The sequence below is a fragment of the Zalophus californianus genome, chromosome 3 (genome assembly GCF_009762305.2).
Source record: "Zalophus californianus isolate mZalCal1 chromosome 3, mZalCal1.pri.v2, whole genome shotgun sequence".
NCBI classification, from domain to species: Eukaryota; Metazoa; Chordata; class Mammalia; order Carnivora; family Otariidae; genus Zalophus; species Zalophus californianus.
Window position 1 is genome coordinate 160,401,114 of NC_045597.1, and position 24,652 is coordinate 160,425,765.

Sequence of the window (24,652 nt, forward strand, 5' to 3'; positions counted from 1 at the left end):
CATAGTATAATGTGATTATCTTCTTTCCACTGTTACACTTTAGAGTGGTCCCATAGACTTTAGAGTAACTCTAATGGACAAATAGACACATACAAGATTTCCCGCTTACTCCTCCAAACCAGCTAGCCCCCCGACCCCATAAGATTAGGTTTATCTGTTCTGTGCATTCTCTAAGGTTACACTTCTTACATCGTATCGAAATAGGATCTGTACCCACAGTGGACTCTGCATTCCATGACTATGTGTTCTAACACAACCATATCCTGTTTTCTGTCCCAGTGTCTAACCTAGCTCTTGATGCATAGATACAATAATATAGGTTTTAAATGAAAAAACAGTCATTTACCTTTTTTGGATACTACTTTAAACCACTTTTGACTATATGCATACTTTCAGATTTATACAAAGGGTTTTGCAGATACTTACATACAAACAAATTATATCACCTGAGTCATGATCGTTACCTTTTAGAATGTATTTATCAGTTATCCTTTTTTCTTTTATTAATCAGTACTCTGATTTCTTTCTTTTTTGTTTTTATTTCAGTGATGGAGCACCCAGTGATGGACACTGGCTCACTTTTTACTTCAGGAATTAAGAGACATGTGAAAGACAAAAGAATTTCAAAGACTGGGAAGCTGAATGTTTCTCTTGCTTCAAAAATCAAAACAAAAATATTAAGTAAGTACCATTAAAGTATGGTCACATTTTTACTTTCCCTTGGAGAATTGATATACTATTTGGTACTTTATTTTATCAAGTATAGAAATGACTAAAATGACTATTTTTGTTAACTGATACGTTTTGTTCATTCAATCCTTCAACTCTTATTAGTTGAGTGGTTATGATGATTTACCCTCAGTGGTGACAGCAGAATTTTCAGCAGTAAGGCTGGGGTAGCCTAAGGCAGCTACCTCCTACACGGCAAAGAAAATACCAATGTGACATTTCTGGAAAAGAGCTAAAAAAAGTGACAGATTGTTCTTGCATGCTGTAGCAATAGGATGATGGATGATCTGGATGTGGTTGGCCCAGATAAGAGTGTTGTAGTGGGTGATTTTCTATAGCCAAAGCTCATGAGAGTACTGAGCATTTTGGAGATAGGGTTTCATGGATTCTGGAACTAAGATTTTAGAAGGGGGGGAGAAAAAGGAAGTGGGAAAAACTGCCAAGATAAATTCTCATCACTTCTGAAAATTATCTCAGTGGTTTGTATCCATCTCAGCAGGAAGGGGAGAGGTTTCCTGTTGATATAGCCCCTGTGAAGGGTAATTGTGTGTGCCCTGTGAAAAAGCTGAAACTTCTGAGGATCTTTAAATCTTAATGTTCCTCCTACCTAGGTGTCTAGGGTCATGTGGTATATTAGACCCCATCATACAGTGGCTCTTTCCTATTCTGTTTGGCAGGACCGTTGTACACCCATTATTATGAAGGAACATACTGTGTATGAGGAGTGCAACAGGAAAATATTATCCTTTAGCTCTAGAAATCCAAAACCAGTTCTAATCTGTTTTTGTTTGCTGTGTCAAAGGTGGCTGTCGGAAACTACTGTCTCTATGCCAAAGATAAAGTACTTTTTTGGACCCTGTTTTTTACATGCCCAAACATTCCCTGAATATTTAAAAAATATTATTTTATAAATGTATCTTATAGATACTATATTTCTACTCAGTGGGATATGTTATTGAATAGTGGCATTTAAATAAACATTATGAAAATGTAAGTATGCTTTCTGTATACTGAGGGAACACACTATATTTAAGGTGAACTCTCCCAAGGAATTCACAATTAAATTTCTCTGCTAACAACACGGAAACATTTCTGATTTAAATTATATTTACATAGTGCTTGTAAAGAGAAGGGGTCAAGTTTAGATTGCAGTAAATGCCTATAAGTAAGAGTTGGATATTTAGGGTGGAGATAGAAGATCCCACAGGGTTTAGATGATCTGTCCAACCTTATAGTAAGTGTGCTCCCTTTCACTAAAGACTTTGAAAAATGGACTTTAGGAGCATTAACTGATTTGTTAATTTTCTGGAGTCACAGAAACCGGCTTTAAAATTTTGACAGATTGGCTACGCTAGTACCTATGGGCTATCTCCAGTTGGAGCTTCAGAATCAGCTTCTCCATTCTACCTCCTAGTCAGAGTAGGAAGACAGGTAGGGCAACAGGTATCAGGATTGAGTTTTTGTGACTGGTCTAATTATCTAGGATACTGTGTCTATCCTAGACGTCTTTTATTCCTAACTCTGTATTCACAACAGTCTGCATTCCTCACAGCTCTTTTATTCTTCATCTTCTGTCTAGCTTTTATTTCTGCAGATCCAAACTCTGGGTACATTTTTTTCAAAACTACATCTATACTGTTATTCAATTGTTTTCCAACCTTTAGTTAAAACTTACGATTTATTTTACCTAAAATAATTTCATTAAGGGTATGAAAACTTATGAAGATATAAGTTCAATATTAACTTCTAAAATTTTTTTACAGACAGTTCTTCTATTTTCAAAATTTCTTTAAAGCACAACAACAGGGCATTAGCTCAGGCTCTTAGTAGAGAGAAAGAGAATTCTCGAAGAATTACAACTGAAAAGACGCTATTGCAGAAAGAAGTGGAGAAACTGAATTTTGAGAACACATTTCTTCGCCTAAAACTAAGTAATTTGGTATGGAAACTATATTGTGTTTGAATTCTGAATTATAGAATAATTATTAACTATATTATTATAGAAGCTCTAAAAAGGTTTTTCAAATCTCCAATCATTGTAAAAAATTATTGAAAGAGTATGCCATGTTAATGAACAAACTGTTAATGGGTAATAAAATAGGTGTCTTCAGTCTACATTCTGAATGTGCACTTGGGGCCCTGCAAGCCAGTATAATACCGTGATCAACATTCGATTGTTTATCATTCGCAAACCTTGCTGCATTAATACATTTTAAGAAGATGGACATAATTTTTCCATTGAAAAGAGGGGAGTTCCCAGAGTGTTTGTATTCTCTTTTAACCCCAGTTTTCCCTGGCTACACATCAAATAGAATGAAGAGTGTAGTCATTGCTTTCCCTTCCAACTTCCAACTCTGTCTACAGACAGGTCAGGAAGAGCCAATGGTCAGCTAGGCTGCAACTATAGCTCTAACTCTGAAATGAGCAGAAATTAATTTATAGTGGAAAATTGATCTATTTATGAGTGTTAAATTGTCTGACAAACTATGTTCACTTTCCATGGGATGTATTATTATTATGAGAAGACAGAAATGTTTGTAGGAAAATTTATGATTGAGAACTCAAAAGCAATCAAGGTGTGTGTGTGTGTGTGTGTGTGTGTGTGTGTGTGTGGCTATTTGAACTATAGAATGTAGTACCTTTTTAGCTCAATATGATCTCAATTATTTTTTAAGTCTTCTCAGCTGATGATATCCCCATGAATGTATGAATCTTAATTGATTAAAAGAGGTCTTTATTTTACACATACAGAATAAGAAGCTTATAGAAATAGAAGCACTCATGAACAATAACTTGATAACTGCAATTGAAATGAGCACTCTTTCTGAGGTAAGTAGAGTTTATATGTTAGTGTAATTTTTTAAGCGTTACTAAGGATAATTGAGATTTAGTAGCATCAAGGTTGGAGATTCATATTTTAAACTTTGTGCAAAGAAATGATGACAGTATCAGTTTTAACTGGTTAATAGCACATCATTTGGTATAATTGGTTATTGAGATTTTTATATAAAAATTAGGTTTTGATTAGAACACAGGATTAGACAGTTCAGTGGAACATAATGGCCCCTAAACAACCAAAAAACAAAGAAGACATTCATAGAAAGGTAGTATTTCAAATTAGGAAAGAATTTGTATTATTAAAAAAAGGATGAGCACAATTGAAAAACTGGGGAAAAAAAAATAGAGGAAGATCCTACTATATACCATTCTCTAAAATAAATTTTAGATGGATTTAAATAAAAAAGAATATATAAAGTAAGAAATTACAAATAAATTCATGTTAGATAGGAGAGGCCTTTCTATACTAGAAAAAAGATAGAAGCCATAAAGGAAGCTATTGATGGATTTTCTGGAAAAAAAAAAATTTTAGAAGGCTAAAAATAAAAATAAAATATTAAAGGCTAATGGCAGACTGGGAAAATTAAACAAATAGCAGATAAAGCATTAATATTAATAGTTAAATAGCTCTTATAATCTATCATGAGGAAAATCAAATCACTAGAAAAATCAGGAAGGGAAAAGGGCCAAATTAACTTAGTTATCTAAATAGGGAGAATAAATGCTGGCAATTAATAACAAATGAGAAGGCAAAATATACATAATAAATAAACTGAAGAAAGGTTAGTGAAGTCCCAATTTTAGGTAAATTTCTTGATAGATTCTGGAGGCACTTTAGTGCTTTATGGGGCAGCTTTTAAATGGAATTGCCTATATTTAGATCCCAGCTCTGTTACTTCCCGGTCCTGTGACCTTGGCCTTTAACTCTTTGAACCTTAGTGTCCTCTTATGCATGGTGTAGATAATGGTAGTATATCTATAAAGAATTACTGTAATTGTTAGATGTGGCGAGCATGTGTCCTGGCAATAGGAAGAATGCAATAAATGTTAGCTGTTATTACTTTTTTATTATTGCATGTATATCTTCCTGTGTTTTCTAAATTTTCTGCAAATGTCTCCTTTAAAAACTTTTAAAAGTCATTTTTAGGGCTCATAAATACATAGTCTTTGTAGTATAAAGATAGGAACTCTTTCAACCTATGTGATCAATGTTTAGCTCCTTTGTCAGTTTTATAAAAGCTAGCCGAAGAGTACGTACTTTATCACCTAACTTAATTCACATTTGGATAAAGAAAGGATTTGTATAAATATCCCTGTAGAATAATGTTCACAGGACATGTAGCCCCTAGCATTATTTTAAATTTGATATCTAGTACAACCAGTGAGCAGAGATGGCGCCTTATACATTTAGTACCCTTTAAGGAGAAGTGATGCCATTCACTGGGTGGGTGGATGGGTAGGGAAAGTCAAGGAGGGAGCTCTGTTTTGCTGATCAGCTTGCAGGGCTAAATCGAATTGCCCTGAATAAATTTCTAAGGCTAGAATCAGACATCAGCAGCGGGGAGTGTAGAGTAGTTAGTACAGGAATTGACTTGGAGAGTAAGAGAAAGAAGCTAATTAATTAGCAAGACCTGGAAGAACTGTGGAGAACAGTTAACCCTAAAAACTTAGCCCTAAAAACATTGCTCAACTGTTTGTTGTGAGTTATGTGATATAAAGCTCCTTCCTTCCACTGGTTCTTTAAAAAAATCTTTAGTAAAGTCAACATTGTTCCCAGATGCTTTTTGTGTGGTTCTCTTTGGAGAACTTGAAGAGGGCTGAGATCAGCATCTGGATTTAGGAGAAGTAAAAGAGAGTAGATGCAGAAGCTGGAGGATGAAGGGACAGCATACAACTTTGGTGTCTGCTTTCTTGGACTCTATTTAACAGATTAACTTTTGCATATCAAGTTTCAAGTTTTGCAGTTCCTTTTCTTTTTAGTTGGGGGAGAGGATGTTGGGGAATGTAGACATTCTAATATCAGAACAATATAATAAAGTATAGGAAGAAAGCTCATACGTGCTTCTGTTCTGCTTTCAGCTACTTTCTTCTTTATCCTTTCTTCTCCCCACACCTCATATGGGTAACTGTTTCTTTATATTAAAACAAAAATATAAATATTTTCTTTATTTTCTTTCTTACACAAAAGGTACTATACTGTCCCTAATTGTACTATGACTTTTTTTAATGTGACATATTTTGAAGATCTCTCCATATGATTACAAGGAATGCTTCCTCATTCTTTTTTTAGCGCTGCTTAGGATAGATCTAGAATGGACTTCTAATCTATTTAACTTAGGCTCTGGGTTGGACACTTGGGTTGTCTTTTGCTACTGGCTTGACATTAGTGTGGAATGCTTTTTCCCTCTTGCATTATTAATTTTTCCCTCCCTTCTGGATTATTCCCATTAGATGCAAAAACGTTATCTCCTATCTCCCATCTTTAAAAACATAAAAGTGCAACCTTTTATTCAGATCCCCCACCCCCACCTACTCTCATTTTTCTCCTTTATAGCAAAACTCTTTGAGAGAATTGTTTACATTCTCTCCAGTTTCTCTTGAACCCATACCAGTTGGGGTTTCACACCACTCCACTAGAAGTGCTCTTCTGAAAATTGATCCCCCACATTACCAAAACCTCTAGATATTCCTTGGTCCTTATGTTGACCTTCATGTGACTTTTACAATACTACACTCTCCTAAGTTTCTTCCTACCTCTCTGATTGTTCTTTTTCAGTCTGTTTGTTGGTTCCTCTTTATTTCTCCAACTGCTAAATTTTGGGTACTCCAGAACTCAGTTCTTCTCCTTCTCTCTTCTATCTACACTTGTTCCCTAAATGATTCATCCATTCTCATGGATTTAATTGTTAAATACTCATGACTCCCAAATTTGCACCTGTAGCCTGGCCAGGACAATACCTAGCCTACTACCTATTTGGCATTTGTCTTTGGATGTCCTAAGAAGCATCTTAAATTTTACATTTGCCACCAAACCAGTTCCTTTTGGGGTCTTCATCTCAGGTAATTGCAATTTTGTTTTCCTGTTTTTTTCCTCACACCCCATATCGGATCCTTTAGCAAATCCTTTTAGTACTGCCCTAAAAATCAGTCCAGAGTTTTACCACTTCTCATAACCCTGACTTTCACCACCCCCATCCAAGCCACTGTTTTCTCTTACCCAAGTTCTTGGAGTGGCATCCCAACTTGGGCTTCTTGCTCCTACCCTTGGCCCCCCTATATTCTCCTCTCAGCATAGCAGCCAGAGAGAGCCAATAAAACATTAGTCTCTGCTGAAAACTCTCCAGTGGCTTCCCCTGTCATCTATTGCCTGTTATTATCTGAAAATTGAAACTCATGTTCTGGGTGCCTGGGTGGCTCAGTTGGTTTAAGTGACTGCCTTCAGCTCAGGTCATGATCCAGAATCCTGGGATCGAGTCCCACATTGGGCTCCAGCTCAGCGGGGAGCCTGCTTCTCCCTCTGACCCTCTCCCCTCTCATGCTGTTTCTCTCTCTGTCTCTCTCTCTCTCAAATAAATAAATAAAATCTTTAATTAAGAAAAAGAAACTCGTGTTCTTACTACTCAGCTCCTTCCACTCTTCAACATTTTCACTCCACACTCCTCAAACACAGGCAAGCTGCCACCTCAGGGCCTTTGGACTTGTTCTTCCTTCACACAGCCTACTCCCTTACTTCAAATCTTGACTTAAAAGTGACTTCGGTCAAGTCTTCCCTGGCAGCCCTATATAAATCTGAATCCTTCCCCACCCCTGCCCCAACATTTCATATTCTGCTTTTCTTGCCTTAATTTTTCTCCTTATCACTTAACACTATATTAGATATAATTTTACTCATTAATTTTATTGTTCATCTCACCACAACATGAAGTTCTTAAGTATAGGATATTTGTCTGTACCACACCAAATGTCTAGAACCTAGAAAGCAATAAATTTTTGTAAAATGTTGGATAGTGTTTCCCCATTAAGAATGATCCTGGTTTTTTTTTAAGGTTAATATACATATTTAACTTATAATACTTCTGTTATTTAGCCTTTTAAATAAAAAAAATAATGTATTTTACATTACTTTTTTAGCATCTCTGGTGATAATCACATGGTCTTTCTTTTTATTTTATTTTACCATTATTATTTTTTTAAAGATTTTATGTATTTATTTGACAGAGAGAGACACAGCAGGAGAGGGAACACAAGCAGGGGGAGTGGCAGAGGGAGAAGCAGGCGTTCCGCTGAGCAGGGAACCCATGCGTGTGGGGCTCGATCCCAGGACCCCGGGATCATGACCTGCACGGAAGGCAGACACCTAACGACTGAGTCACCCAGGCACCCCTGGTCTTTCTTTTTAGATGTATTGATATGATGACTTATTTTAGTAGCTTTCTTAATTTTGCAATTCTGGAATAAATTTCAAAAATGATTTGTTACTGTGTTCCTAAATTCCTTTTGCCAGCATTTTGTTAGGAATTTTTTAATTGCTATTCATAAGTAAGGTTTTCTTTTTATACAGTCTTTTTTTTTTTAAGTTTTTTTTTTAAGGTTTTTATTTATTTGACAAAGAGATAGGGAGAGAGCACAAGTAGGCCGAGCGGCAGGCAGAGGGAGAGGGAGAAGCAGGCTCTCCGCTGAGCAAGGAGCCCGACACGGGCTCAATCCCAGGACCCTGGGATCATGACCTGAGCTGAAGGCAGCCGCTTAACCGACTGAGCCACCCAGGCTTTAGACATTGATAAAATATTATGAATACTGAACTCATAAAAAGAATTTGGTTGTTTCCTTTTCCTGTGATCTAGAAAAATGATACAATATTAGAATTAGTTTTTCTTTAAATGCTTTGTAGAATTCCTCTGTGAAACCTGGGTCTTTCTTGGTAGGCATGGTTGTTCTTTGTTCACTTTATTTCTTCTATGGATATTGGTTTTCTTGGGAAAATTTCTCCCTTTGTGGTCAGTTTTATTGAAGTATATTTCCTTAGAAAATTATTTCATTCATGTTTTCAAATTGATTTGCACAGAGTTGGCCAAAATACTCTGTCATTTTTAAGTTTTGTCTGTGTTTTATTTTTCCAGTTGACTGATTTTTTGTATTTAGGCTTTTCCTTGGTTTTTTGCCCCCAGTAGGTTAGGTAGTTGTGTTTTTGGTTTTATTTTTTCCGTTAAAAGAACCGTTTTCTGGGTTTAATTTTTTTTTAATTTTTAATTATACTATTTTGGTGTTTCAAACTTAATTTTTGCTTTATCTTTAGTAACAAGTCATTTCTTCTTTCCTGTGGTTTATTTTATTTTATTTTTTTAAAGATTTTATTTATTTATTTGACAGGGAGAGACACAGCGAGAGAGGGAACACAAGCAGGGGGAGTGGGAGAGGGAGAAGCAGGCTTTCCACAGAGCAGGGAGCCGGATGTGAGACTGGATCCCAGCACCCTGGGATCGAGACCTGAACCGAAGGCAGATGCTTAACGACTGAGCCACCCAGGCGCCCTCCTGTGGTTTGTTTTATTGTTACTTATACTGAGTCAGATGCTTGCGCTATTTTTTTATTCCTAATTCTGTAGGAAGGTACCATTTTTTGACACTGCTCGGAAGATTTTTGTCTTTAGTTTTGGGAAATTTGACCCTGATATATCCTGGCATGGATTTCTTGGAGTTTTTCCATTTTGGGGTTCACTCAGCTTGAATATGCAGATTGGTTTCTTTTGCCAAGTTTGGGGCATTTTCAGCCGTTATTTCTCTAAAACTTCTTCAGGTCTCCCCTCTTTATCTCCTTCTGTGACGTGAGTGTTGTATCTTTTGTTATGGTCCCATAAATCCCTGAACCTCTCAATTATTTTTCAGTCTCTTCTCTCTTGCTCAGATTAGTGCTTTCTGTTGCTTTAAGTTCACAGATTTCTCCCCACCTTTGTTTTTGAGTCCACTGAGTTTTTAATTTATTTTATTTTGGTTATTTTATTTTTCAGTTCTAAATTCCCATTTGGTTCTTCTTTATGTCTTCTCTTTATTTGCTGAGACTTTGTTTCTTTGCTGAGATTTTCTATTTTTTCACTTAAGCATGTTAGTGATTGCTTATTAAAGCATTTTTACAATGGCTGCTTTAAAATCCTTGTTAGGTAACAAGGTTGTTTTGGTTCTTTTCCAGCGTCTGTGTCATCTTAGTGTTGGTGTCTTGATTGTCTTTTCATGTTCACATTTAGTATTTTCCAAATTTAGGCCTTTTCTTAATTCTTGGTATGATAAGTTATTTTGTGTTGTATCTTGGACATTTGGTAGTATATTAAGAATCTCCAGATCGTATTTAAACCTTCTATTTTAGCAGGTCCCCTCTGACATCATGCCAGTGGTAAAGTGCCACGTACTGCCAAGTTGGAGGGGGTCAAGTTTAGGTTTTCTACTCGACTTCTATAGTCACTCTGGAGGGGTGTCTCCCTAATTGATGGATGGAGCTGGGAGTTCAGGCTGACACCACCCTGGCTGGGACAGAGGGGGTGCCTCATGACTTTCTGGCCTCCACTGACAGCAAGATTGCAGGGATTATGAAGGGGGAGGTTATTACAATTGAAGAGTGGTGAAAATCCTGACTTTCTATTAGACCTCTTCTGTCACCACCATAGAGGAGAGGAAGAGGGGGCTCCTTGTTATTACCAAGTAAGAATGGAAGTCTAGAGTCCCATGTGTTCTCCACAGACATAGTTGGTATAGGGGGTGACCTCATTACCACTGGGCTGTCCTCCCTCTCTTCTTGACCTTTTCAGACAGTACCACTTGTTTGGAGGAGAGTTGGCCTTGTTAATAGCCTGGTGAGTATGGAAGTCTAGGCTCCCCATTTGGCTTTTGCACCTTTGTCAAAATTAATTGACCAAATGTGTGTGGGTCTGTTTCTGGACTCTGTTGTATTTCATTGATCTGTCTGTCTGTATGCTAATACTATACTATCTAAATTATCATAGCCCTCCAACTTTGTTCTTCTTTTTCAAAGTTGTTTTAATTATTCCGGGTCCTTTGCATTTCCATGTGAATTTTAAAATTAGCTTGTCAATTTGGCCATACTCCTGTTTCTATTACAGGTTAGTATTGTAATAGGAAAACATGGTTGTGAGTTGCCTAATTTTATGGTCTTTATTAAATAATTAAAACATATTCAAAAAATGTGTGAGAAAATTTAGAAATATAGATAAGCAAAAACTTAAAAGATATACTAAAATCACCCAGACTTTTAATTATAAAAGATCGTTAAAAAATATAGCTTATAAAATGCAATATGTTCCATAATACATAAGTAGACATGAACATATTGCATATTTATATAGAGATATCATATGTACAGGTATACACACATGTATTTATTCATATGCAGAGAAGACAGTTTGGGAGTTTATATACCAAAATATTAGTAATGATTATCTTTGGGGGCATGATAAAGGATGAACTATGTTTAACCTTATCACATTATTCTCATTCGACTATTGAAGACTAATGCAAGAATTGTTCTATTACTATTGGTATACTTGTATAATTTGATGCTTTAATAATAAACATTTAATGAGATTAGAAATTATTTTTTCTTTTCATTTTCTTTATCCTTTTCAAAAATAGTTTCATCAAAGTCCCTTTCTACTGCCAACTGGCAAGAAGAAACGGGTCAGTAAACAGTGCAAGCTGATGCGTCTTCCATTTGCAAGGTAATTGCTTCAAACTTGGTTAAATACTTGCACACTTCTACCTAGATAAGACTTAGAATAGTTTTTATTTAGTCTTATTTCTCGAAACATAGAAAAACATTTTTAAATAAATAATGAAAACTACTTGTTAACATTGTACCAGTAAAAGAAATTAAAGGCATAACCTAATAGAGCTAAAATAATATTCAGCTTTCCCATAGACTTTATAGAAGAAAGAGGCAAAGATGAACCTTTAGTTTCATGGGTTTGAATTATACTGGTTCAGAGTGTTTAGATTTTTATGTAGCACATTCAGTGTTTGTGTGTGTTATACAGTGTTTTGGTCTTCATCAACGTGTAGTTACCTAGTAAGGTAGGAATGAGATGGTCTGTAGTTTCTTGCTATAGGTTGTATCTCCAGGGCTGCAAGGAGACTTACCCATCAATTTAGTAACCATGAGCATCTGTAGTAGTATCTGCTACTCTTTGGTTCTTTTCTTTCTTTTCCCCTACGTCCCCACTGGCATCATGTCTTTTGCTGGGTAAATCTGATAACTATTTCTATCTTTATTAACTTGCATACTGCAGTATTTTAGAATTCCTGCTTTATCTTTTATCTCCAACAACACTTGTTATTGTCTTTTTCAGTTTAGACATATTGAGGGGTATTACATTGGGGTTTTAATTTTAATTTCTGTGATAATTAAGGAAGTTAAGCACCTGTTTATATGTGTTTATTTTCTTTCTATTAGGTTGTCTTTTTTTTTTTTACAAATTTGCAGTTCTTTCTATACATTGTGTGTAAATTCTTTGTACATTACAAATCTTTTACTCTATGACTTGCCTTGTCACTCTCTCAATGGTATCTTTAGATGAAGAGAAGTTCTCTATAAAAATCTAATTTATATATTTATATATCTTCATCTATTTTATTGGCCCCCCCGCCATGGTTAGTACTTTCTGTGGCCTTTTAAGAAAATCTTTACCAGTTGGAAGGCCATGAGGCATTCCCTTATGTTTTTTTTTTAGAAGTTTAATTATACTGTGAAGAATATAAATCAATCAATCAATAGCAAGCTTTAGTATCTTCCCTTTTACATTTAGATCTTCAGTCTACCTAGAATTTTGGATATGATGTAAGGGAAGGGTCATAATTTATTTGTTTCATGTGGAAATCCTGTTGACTTTGTATGACTGGTTGTGTATATGGATCTGTTTCTGAACTCACTATTCTATTACATGAGTTGTTTTGTCAATACTACATCGTCTTAATTACTAGCTTTAAAATAAGTCAATATTGATAGTGTGGGTCTCCATTTTATTTATTTATGTTTTTGTTCTTAAATAATATCTTGGGTCTTTTGGCCCTTTGCATTTCCAAGTGAATTTTGTATCAACTTGCAAGTTTACATACACACATGCACTTACTCTCTCTTTCTCTCTCTCTCTCTTTTGGAATTTTGATTGGGATTACATGGAATATAGTTCAGTTTGGGGAAAATGGACATTTAATAAAACTGAGTGTTCTATCTATGAACATGGCATATCATTTATTTAGATACTATGTATTTTCTCTCAGTTTTATAGTTTCTTGAATAGTTATTGCACATCTCAGATTTTTCCTACTTATTAGATATTTAGTGGTATTCTGAATGTACTGTTTTTTAAATTTCATTTTCTTGATGCTAGTATATAGAAATATAATTTTTGAATACTGACCTTGTTTCCAGTGACCTTGTAATTAATTGTAATAGTTTATCTGTAGTTTTTTTTTTTCATTTTCTGTGAATATAATTTTATTATTTACAAATAGGGACAGTTTCTCCTTCTCCCCTTCAGTTTGTAGGCCTTTAATTTTTTTCTTATCTTGTTGCGTGACTACTTTTTGTTCAATAATTAATAAAAGTATTAATGATGGACATTCTTATTGTGTTCCCGTTATTTGATATGTTTGCCTTATAGATTCTCCGTAAGAGATAAAGAAGTTCCTTTGTACTCCTGGTTTTCATGAATGGCTTTTTAATTTTATCAAATGCTTTTTATGTCACTATCAAGAATATATTTCTTTTTTCTATTAATATAATTATTTTTAAGATTTTTTCTATTGATGTAATGAATTTGATATTTGAATGTTAAATCACCATTACGATTCTGCAATGAACTGCTCCTGATGATACATCCTTTTGATATATCACTAAATTTTACTTGCTAATTTTTTAAAGGATTTTTCCTTGTATGTTAATAATCAAGATGCTTTATATTTCTTTATTTAATAATTTGTCAAGTTCTGGTATTTATATTACGCTGGTCATAGTAAATGAATTGATAAGTGCACTTATTTTTTTGTTTTCCAAAAGTACTTGTATAAATATTTTTTTTCCTTTAAATGTTTGGGAGAAGTTATCTGTGCCTGCAGGTTTCTTGTGGAAAGGTTTTTGATAACATCCCATTTTAATACATACAGGAATATTCAGGTTTTCTATTTTTTCTTATGTCTGGTTTGTTGATTTTTTTGTAAAGTTTGTCCATTTCATCTAAAATATCAAATTATTGGCATATAGTTCATAACAGCTCTAGTTATATGTTTACTGTTTGTAGGGTGTGCAGTGATGTTCTCTTTTTCTTAATATTGACTATTTGTGTTTTATAAATTTTTTTCTTGATTAGTTTTTGCTCTACGGAGTTATCAATTTTATTTATCTTCACTAAATGAATTGGCTTTTGTGCTATGTAGATCTTTCTTTTTAGTATATTTGTTTCCTTTTGCATTTAGTCTGCTCCTTATTATTTCTCTTTCTGTTTTGCTTTTTCTTTCTTTTCAATTTAAAACTTTTATTATTCTTGTTATTATTTGTTTCTCAAGCTAATTTAGATTATTAAATTTCAGACTTTTAAAAAAAATATGCATTTAAGACTCATTTTTGTGTAAGTACTGCTTTAGCTGCACCCCACAATTTTTAATATGTCATATCCTTATTATCTTGGAGTTCAGAATACTTTCTACTTTCTGTTCTGATACATTCTTTGACCCTTAGATCATTAACAAGCATATTACATTTCTAATCAGCTGAGTATTTTTTTTCTAATTACTTTTTGGTTTTGATTTCTAGCTGATTTCCATTAGTTACAAAACATAGATCAAATGATTTTAGTCTTTTGAAATATATCAACACTTTCATTAGGACACAACTTGGTCTAATTTGGCAAATATTTTGGTTGCACATAAAAAGAATGTGTATTTTGTGGTTTTTGGATGCAATACTCTATATATGTCAGTTGTGTCAAGTTTATTGATTATATTGTTCAGAACTTCTATATCCTTCTTGTTTCTCTTGTCTATTTATTCTATCAGCTACTGAGAGAAATGCATTAAAGTCTCCCACCATGATTATGGAATCATCTATTTCCCTTTTAGTTTGTCAATTTTTACCTTATATATTTCAGAGTTGTTAGTAGATGCATATAAGTTTAGGATTGATTTGTTTTCCTCATGACTTGTTTATCAGTATGAATTATTTCTAGAAATGATTCTTGCTTTAAAGTCTGCTTGTCTGATATAATATTTCCCTGGTTTATCTTTTTCTAGAACTTTACTTTCAAACTCTGTTATATTTAAAATGCATATAAGTTCTTTTTTAAAAAAAATGAATTCGTTGTAACATCTCTTTTAATAAGAATATTTAGTATGTTTGCATTTAAGATCATTGACAATATAATTGGATTTATATGTGCCATCGTTATTTCCTATTTGAGCAACTTGTTTTATGTTCTTTTTTCTCTAAATAAAATATTTTCCATTATTTAATTTTTTTATCTATTAACTTGTTTTCTTCTACTGTTCCTAGTCTAGTGATAGCAACATTCATCCTTAGATTTTTTTAATTCTTTAAAACAATACATATATTTTAAGTCCACAAATTACTACTTTCATTGTTTTGTGAAGTCAAGATTCATTTAAATTACTTACTTAAGTTTTCTATTTTTTCATATTGCTTCCTGCATTTTTTTAAAAAGATTTTATTTATTTGAAAGAGAGAGAGTGAGAGAGAGAGCATGCACACGTGAGAAGGGGGAGGGTCAGAGGGAGAAGCAGACTCCCTGCTGAGCAGGGAGCCTGACCCTGGGCTCTATCCCAGGACTCTGGGATCAGGACCAAGCCGAAGGCAGATGCTTAACCAACTGAGCCCCCCAGGAGCCCTGCTCCATGCATTTTTTAATTGCATACCCATTCACAACTGTTTTCCCCTGCTTTATTGAGGTAAAATTCACAAATAAGCTTCCGTCATTTTGATATTTCTTTTAAAGATACTTTTCCTTCTGCTGAAAGAAATTCTTCATTGTTTCTTTCAATGCAGATCCTGGCAATGCATTCATTCAGCTTTTGTTTTTCTGGGAGTGTACTTATTTCATCTTCAATTCTGAAGAGTATGTTTGCAATTATAAAATTTTAGGCTGGGAATTACTTTTAGAAATTTAAAGGTATTATATTATTGTCTGTGGCTTCTGAAAAGTTAGCACCTTTTTTGCAAGTTGAAGAAAGACATCCATTTCTTATTCTGGTTTGCTCAGTGTTTTTATAATGAATTTGTATTGAATTTTATAAAATTTTTCTTCTGTATCTGTGGAGAGAATCATGACTTTCCCCTTAATATCTGGTTTCATCAATGTTTTTTCTCAGTTTTTCTTCTATTTCATATTTCATTGGTGTCTGCTCTTTATTATTTCCTTTATCTTACTTTTTTAAAAAATTGAGATATACCTCACCTGTCTATTAATGTGGTGACTTCAATTTGTGTTAAACCAAATTTATATCTCTCAAATAAATTCCACTTGGTCATGGTGTATTATTCTTACTCTATATTAATGGATATGATTTGATAACTTTTTAAAAAATTTTTTGTCTGTGTTTTTAAGGGATATTGGTCTATAATCTTACTATATCTTTGATGAGGTGTTTTGTTTTTTTTTTTAAGATTTATTTTTGTGAGACAGAGAGTGTGTGTGCATGAGTGGGAAGGAGGGGTAGAGGAGATTCCCAGCTGAGCAGGGAGCCCAACGCGGGACTCCAATCCAGGACCCTGGGAACATGACCTGAGCTGAAGGCAGACACCCAACCGACTAAGCCACTCAGGCACCCCTCTTTGATGAGTTTTAATAGGAGTTGTGCTGGCTTTGTAAAACAAGATAAAAAGTATTCCCTCTTTATCCATTTTTTGAAAGAGTTTGTGCAACTGGTATTTCTTCCTCATGTGTTTGAAAGAATTAACAAGAGAAGTAATTTGGGCCTGAGTTTTTAATTATTAATCTGATTTCTTAAATAAATATGGGGCCTTTCAGATTGTCTATATCTTTTCAATCAATTTAGAAAATACTTGTTTTTCCAGAAAATCATCCATTTCTTCTAGGCAGTCATATTTATTGGTATATAAAGTTGTTTATAATATGCTGTTACTATTCTTTCAAGGCCTGTGACATCTGTAGTGAGGTTCTTTCTCTCATCCCTGATATTGGTAATTTGTATCTCCTTTTTTTTTAATTTATCAAGCTGGCTACAGTATTGTCAATTTTTCTTCCATTTCATATTTCATTGGTTTCTGCCCTTTATTTCCTTTCTTCCACTTATTTTTTAAATTTGAGGTATAATTCACATAACAAAGTTGTTCATAACATGAAGGGCATCCTTTTAAAGTGTACAGTGGATTTCAGTATATTCACAAAATTGTGCAATCCTCACCACTAATTCCAGAATATTTCCATCACTTCAGAAAGAAAGCCTATATCCATTCACAGTCACTTCCCTTCTCCTCTTCTCCGTCCCCTGGCAATCATTAATCTGCTTTCTGTCTCTATGGATTTGCCTATTTTGGACATTCCATATGAATGGAATCACACAATAAGTGGCCTTTTGTGTATGGCTTCCTTCACAGAGCATAACATTTTCAAGTTTCATCCATTTTATACCATGTATTAGTACTTCATTCCTTTTTATGACTGAATAATTTTCTGTTGTTTGCATATACCATATTTTGTTTATCCATTCATCGGTTAATGAACATTTGGCTATTTTACTTTTTGGCTATTATGAGCAATGGTGCTTTGAACATTCATGTAAAAGCTTTTGTGTGGACACAGTTTTCAGTTTATGCCTACAAGTAGAATTGCTGAGTAATAAAACTGTATGTTTAACTTTGGGAGGAACCGCCAAACTGTTTTACAAAGCTGCTGCATTGTTTTACATTTCCATCAGCAAAGTATTAGGTCCCAGTTTCTTTGCATCCTCTCCAACACTTGTTATGATCTATCCTTTTGATTATGCCATCTAGTTGATATGAAGTGGTATTTCATTGTGGTTTTGATTTGGATTTCCCTGATGATTAATGATATTGAGAATACTTTCATGCTCAATATTTTCATATTGAGCACATTTTCATGGCATTTTATATCAGGAGCATTCTCTATTGGTTATCTTTTTCTCTTGAGTTCGAACACTTTTTCCTAACACTTTATATTTGGAATAATATTGGATTGTATCCTGGATATTGTGAGTGCATGTTGTAGAAAGTCTGGATTCTGGTGTGTTCTTCCAACAAGCTTGATGTTTTTATTTTATTTATTTATTTATTTATTTATTTATTTAAAGATTTTATTTATTTATTTGAGAGAGAGTGAGAAAGAGAGCACACAAGCAGGGAGAGGGGCAGAGAGAGAGAGGGAGAAGCAGACTCCCTGCTGAGCAGGGAGCCCAATGCGGGGCTTGATCCCAGTACCCTGAGATCATGACCTAAGCCACCCAGGCACCCTTGATGTTTTTATTTTAGTAGGCAGTTACTTTTTCTGAACTCAAACTTATTATTTCCCTGTAAGGGGCAACATATGAAATCTCCTTTTGGTTCTTTTATCCTTAGCTGGGCTGGTTGGAATCTTCCTCACATATATGTGATCTGTGGGTCAGCCAGAGACTGGGGGGGGGGAGGGGGCAGGGAAGTTTACACACAAAATTTGGGACTCCCCTCTCTACCTCTCCTGTTATATCCCCCCATCAAACACACTTTTGCAGCTGTTTTAATTGTCCTTAACTCTTACCTTAAATCAGTAAGAATATAGATTTCTAACTTTTTCAAAATGTGGCATGGCTGAGGTTATAAACTCACCTTTTTTTTTAAGTTTTAACGCCCCTTTATTATCTACTTGCTTTTTGTTTACTCTCCAGTTACTTCAGGTAATTTTTAAAAATACTTTATCCAGAATTTATCATCATTATGTTTGATAGGGCTGATTCAAAAATAGCTCTTTGTCCATTAACCAGAAGCAGAATCTCTCTCCTATGTGTTTATTTTTGTTAACTGTTTCTTCAAGGAGCCTAGAAATTTCCTCCCAATGGCTACTCTACTAATAGTTGCCTTTAAATTTTTAACAAATATTTGTGAATATTTATTGTTATCATTATCAATAATTTTTAAGTATCTGTGATATGTTTGGCATTCAGGGCAAAATCTTTATCATTGAGGGATATTAACACTCATTCTTTGAATTCAAGGTCAGTTTAATTATTTCTGTGGGTTTCTATGTCCATCCCCCCCCCACCCACCGCATAGATTTACCTACTCCAAGAATATGGCTTTAGTTTACATGTATGCCTTCTGGAAACATAGCAAACTTTACTTCACACGTAACTTTACATACAACTGTACTTGTTTGAAACTAGAGAGAGTTTTGGGTATTCCATAAAATTAATTGTAAGAAATCTATAAATATTATATATGAGTATTTGTAAGTATGTTTGAAGTTTATTCATCTTATTAGTATTATTATCCTAATGGCCCAACCAGTGATTATATCAGTTATATCTTTTTGAGGCCACTGGGGATATGGGGGTAAGAAGCATTCCTGTTTTATTTCAGATTCTAAACTATTAGAAACTATCTCTTTGCTACCTATAATTGTCTTCATTGAACATAAAAAGATACCAGAGTGGGTTTGTAGTTGGATCTAAAATAAATGGAATATAAAAGAACTATCCATGTAATTTTCTAAATAATTTTTGTAAAATACAAAATTCCTCATTCATTTCCACTTGCCTTTAGGGTTCCATTAACTTCAAATGATGATGATGATGATGATGATAAAGATAAAGAGAAAATGCAATATGATGACAATGTTATATCAAAGATATCACCTGATATTCCCTCTTCGGTATCAACAAGACAACCTTTATCAAGTCAGTATAACTTGGAATTGTTATTTCTTAAAGAAAATAATCACGATATGTGCGGTTTAGATGCTTCCGGTATATTTTTTCTATTGTTGATATCCTTCCCAAAGGTGAAGTTTTTAAAATTAATTTTGAATATCAGTATTAAAAAGTTACATTCATCAGATTTTTTCTTGAGGCCCATAGTGTATAAACAGTTAATAAGTTAGATCTCTTATGTCATAGATTTGCTAACTTCCACTGTTTAAAACTGCTGATAAAAAATTGAATTTTTAAGTAAACATGCTGACAAATGTCTGATCCACAGTGGTCTAATGCTGTTATTCTGCGAGCAGTATTTAGAAATGAGTCCACCTAAAGAGCTTTTCTTGGTATCTTATTAGCTTACAAATTGAAAAATACCATATATTTATTTAGTTTCATCTTCTCCTTTTCATAGACAAAAAAACTGGGGGCCTAAATAGATTTTGTGTCACAAAATCTATAGCCAAAGCAAAAACTTGAGCCTGGATAATGGTTGAGCCAGAGAAAATGATGACACGTTTTATTTACATGGTTTTTTCTAAAATAACAATCCTTCAGGGGAGTCTGGCTGATGTATTTATCATAGATTTGCAGATTGGATTATGGAGCCATAAGTATATTTCATTTAGAGCTTAGAATTGTTTTTCCTTTATAAAAATTTATGTGTGTATATAAAATTTATGTAAACTTTGGCTGCCTGCTGATAGCCTTTTGATAGTAATCCTTATCAGAGTCATCACTGTTATTTGGGTTCAGTTGCTGGCCTCCTGCCACTTAGAAATATATGTTAATGGCTCTACTGTCAGCTCTACTGTTGGGGCCAAGGCAGAGTGAATTCTTAGTATATATTTTCCATAGATACAAATGTAAAATGTCTGAATACATTGATCATTCTACTTTATTTTTATCAGCATAGATTCTTTCTAAGTGTCTGAACAGAACACATTGTCAGAATCCTCTCTGTGAAACAGCTTGATTTTTGATCTTATTTGTTTAAAATAACAAATTCCTTGTCATTACTTATTTCCAAATTTTCTTTCCCTTTATTTTATAGAAAGTCATTTCCACTCAGACCAAAATTCCATGAGTTCTCCAATGATTGAGATGAAAAATGCCCAGTCAGTCAGCCACAGAAAGGAGAAACCATCTCTCAGTAATGTAACGGAAAGGAAAAAACATGTATCATCTCAGGAATCAAGTAATCCTTCTGTTGACAGTTCTCATGGGACAGACTTAGAACAACAACACATTTCAAGTTCAGAATTAAATTGGAATAATGAAATAAATGATCATACTAATGAAAAGAATATTAAAATGCAGGGAAACATACAGTGCCTTCCTGACTCATCGGAGTCTACAAGTGAACCTACTGCAGAGTACATGAATCCATTTGAGGGTAGTGATGACTTTCAGTTGCAGAAAACTGTGTATGATGCTGATATGGATTTAACTGCTAGTGAAGTAAGCAAAATTGTTACAGTTTCAACAGGGACTAAAAATAAAAACAATAAAAAATCAAATGATTGTGAAATAAAAACTTTCAGAAAAGTGAAAGATTCAAGCTCTGAAAAAAAGAGAGAAAGATCAAAGAGACAATTTAAAAATAGTTCAGATATCAATATTGACGAAAAGGTTGAAAATGGACCAGAAAAAAGATCAGTTGTCTTAAATGGCAAAGGGGATTCAGAAGATCCAGATTTTATTTTCAATACTGAGCAGCTGACTCAGTTGAACATACTGAAGAAAGTAACCCTTCATAATGGCTTTGATCAAGAAGACCGACAAAGTACACAGTGTAATAAAAGAAAGAAAAGAATACATGTAACAAATGAGCAAGAGGAAGCATACTCTTTCTCCCAAAGTTCAGATAAATTCCAGCAGGAGAGTAAATTTGATATGGGTCAGAGTTCTTTAGCTTGTCATAAAAGTAAAGCTTCTAGACAGACATTTGTGATTCCTAAGTTAGAAAAAGGTAACTTATTCTCCAACCAAAAGAATAAAGAAACCACTTCTGAAAACCTAGGAGTCACAAGTGAATTTCAAACAGCTGATCTTTCCACCAAAGATAATGAAAGTTTATGTGATTATGAGGCCCAGAATATGTCAGATTTGAAAAAGCATGTCACTGATACGCAACCTGCTCAGCAGAATGAATCAAAAATAAATGAGAAGCTTAGACAGAAAGTAAATCGGAAGACAGAAATAATTTCTGAAACAAACAAAGCATATGGAGATACTGCTAAAGATGTGCATGGCCTAGGAAAAGGTAACTTTTCCTTCCAAACCCATGAGGATAAAGAAGCCATCTCTGGAAACCTTAAAGTTTCAGATGAGTTTCAAAAACCTGCTCTTTCCACCATTGATAATGGAAACCTGTGTGATTGTGAGATCCAAAATGTGTTGGATTTGCAAAAGCAGATCACTGATGTGTACCCTGTTCAGCAAAATGAATCAAAAGTTCATAAGAATCTTAGGCAGAAAGTAAATCGGAAGACAGAAATAATTTCTGAAGTGAATCATTTAGGTAATGACAAGAATGTATATTTCCCAGAAAAGGGTAGTTCTTTCTTCCTAACCCAGAAGGATAAAGAAATCATCCCTGAAAATATAAAAGGCCCAAGTGAATTCCAAACACCTGCCCTTTCTACCAAAGATAGTGGAAGCCTATTTGATTATGAGACTCAAAATGTTCTGGGAGTAAAAAAGCATATCCATGATATGCAACCTGCTTGTCAGAATGAATCAAAAATAGATAAGCTTAGGCAAAAAGTGTGTCGGAAGACAGAAATAATTTCTAAAATCAACCAAGTATATGAGAATGGTGACAAAGGCATACACGACCCAGAAAAAGATAATTTACTTTCTCTCATGCAAAAGGAAAAAGAAATCATCCCTGAAAACCTGGAAGATACAAATGAGTCTCAGGTAGCTGATCCTTCCACCAGAGGTGTTAGGAACTTAAGTCATTATGAGACTCAAAACATTTTGGGGGTGAAAAAACATGTTACTGATATGCCACCTACAAAGCAAAGTGAATCAAAAATAAATAAGAGGCTCAGGCAGAAAGTAAGTCGGAAGACAGAAGTAATTGTGGAAATGAACCAAGTAAATGAGTTTAAAAAAAAAGGTGTGTATGACCCAGAAGAAGGTAACTTCTTTTCCCTAACCCAAACAGGTAAAGAAACCATTTCTGAAAAATTAGAAGTCACAAGTGAATTACAAACAGCTTGTCTTTCCACCCACAATAATGGAAATTTGTATGATTATGAGACACAGAATGTGTTGGGTTTGAAAAAGCATGTGACTGAAACGCAGCCTGCCCAGCAAAATGAATCAATAAATAAGAAACTTAGGCAGAAAATAAATCGGAAAACAGAAATAATTTCTGAAAAGTACCAAATATATGGGGATAATGATAAAGATGTGCATGATCAAGAAAGCTGTACAAAAGATCTTGCTTTTCAAGTAAATATATCTAAACAAAGACTTGAATGCCAAGGTATCATCAGTGGATGCTCTGTGGAAATTGATGGTAATGAAAAGGAAAATTGTGATCAAATTTCAAATCCTTACAAACTAGTTAAAAAGCATGGGAAAGAATCATCAGGCAAGGCAAAGATTTTTGCAAAAGATAAAAACAAATCTATTTCCCGGTTATCAGATTCTTTACAAACGTCTGTCTCCCTAGAATCAGGGTTAAAATATATTAGTAATGAAGCAGATTCTGATCCTGGTAAGCACGTGGATCTGCAGGAGAATCTGAAGGAAAGCTCTACAACTCTTAATGAAAAAAGAGCTATCCCTTTTGTGGAAGTGGTAAAAGAAAGAGAGTGCCAGGGCAGAAAAGTAAACAAAACGGCATCTAAATCAAAGAAAAGGAAGACCATCTATCCTTCTTCAGATAGCCATAAGGTAATGCAGATAATATCTGACACTGACCGGGGAATATCAGTTGAATCTGGACAAGCTGGTGAGGAAAAAAATTCAGAAAGTGAGAGAGTTGTCAAAATGAAGCCAGACTTTTACAAAGAGACATTTAAATCTTTATCTCAGGTATATTCACCTAACATACAAGATTCTTCCTTTAAGAGTATGCATGAGGATGCAGTACCTCTGAGTATTTCTCCTAGTAAAAATCTGATGATAAAAGAAAATTTTGCCATGGAGAGCTCACCAATCTTTGAACTAAGTGATGGTAAACATGGGAAGATGAAAGGGATGAAATTCAACCAGAGAACACAAAAATCAGGAATAGGTAGGTCAATAGCTGAAGTGACCAAGTTTTAAAAGTATTGTCTTTTTTCACTTAACCACTATTTTCTGTTGTAACTGCTATTTCTATGAAGAACAGTATTTAACTGTGTAGCCTGAACTGTAGAAACAATATAAAGGAATTTAAAGAAAGTTAAATATTTTAGGAAGATAACAGAGTAGTGTCTTGGATATTTATAAACTAAAAAACAGATTTGGCCTTTACCACAAAGTTGTCTGATTTCGTGGTTTAGAGGATTAAAAAATAAGTAATACCAAATCCTGGGACACCTGGGTGGCTCAGTCGGTTAAGCATCTGCCTTCAGCTCAGGTTATGATCCCAGGGTCCTGGGATCGAGTCCCATATTGGGCTCCTTGCTCAGTGGGGAGCCTGCTTCTCCCTCTGCCTGCCACTCCCCCTGCTTGTGCTCTGTCTCTCTCTCTCTCTCTCTGACAAATAAATAAATAAATCTTTATTTTATTTTTTTTAATAAATCTTTAAAAAAAACAAAGTAATACCAAGTCCTTTCCTCAGACTACGTGTATCTAAAAATAACAAGAAATACAGTGGTAAATGTGGTAAATGCTCTAATAAAAGCACACATGTGCTAACAGATATATGGGGAGGGATTTGGACAAGAGGAACCTGCAAAGACATCATGAAATAGGTAGCAGGTTAGGCCGTAAAGGATAGGATTTTTATCTTTAGTGTTTACTTTTTATTTTCCCCCAGTTGTTAAAAGAATACTCATTGCAGAAAATTGAAAGTAGGAAATCAGAAAATAGGAGGAAAAACAATCACCCAAAGAACTGCAGTCAACATTTTCACATATGCATACAGAGTTGAATCTATGGAATTTAAAAATATGTATCTGAAGGCATGCTATATATAA

General features: G+C 34.3%; 1 protein-coding gene across 6 annotated transcripts in view; it reads left to right on the forward strand.

Annotated features, from left to right (window-relative positions):
• SGO2 (shugoshin 2) overlaps nt 1-24,652 on the forward strand; it is a 65,725-nt gene that overhangs the window by 26,330 nt on the left and 14,743 nt on the right. For 5 of the 6 annotated variants that reach the window (XM_027591334.2, XM_027591336.1, XM_027591335.1 and 2 more), the window contains 6 exons: nt 547-681; nt 2,493-2,668; nt 3,481-3,558; nt 11,208-11,293; nt 19,357-19,490; nt 20,563-23,763. In XM_027591334.2, the coding sequence (XP_027447135.1) occupies nt 547-681; nt 2,493-2,668; nt 3,481-3,558; nt 11,208-11,293; nt 19,357-19,490; nt 20,563-23,763 (3,810 nt within the window). Of the gene's footprint in view, nt 1-546; nt 682-2,492; nt 2,669-3,480; nt 3,559-11,207; nt 11,294-19,356; nt 19,491-20,562; nt 23,764-24,652 lie in introns of those variants that run through there. The other variant, XM_027591340.1, reaches the window with a different exon arrangement.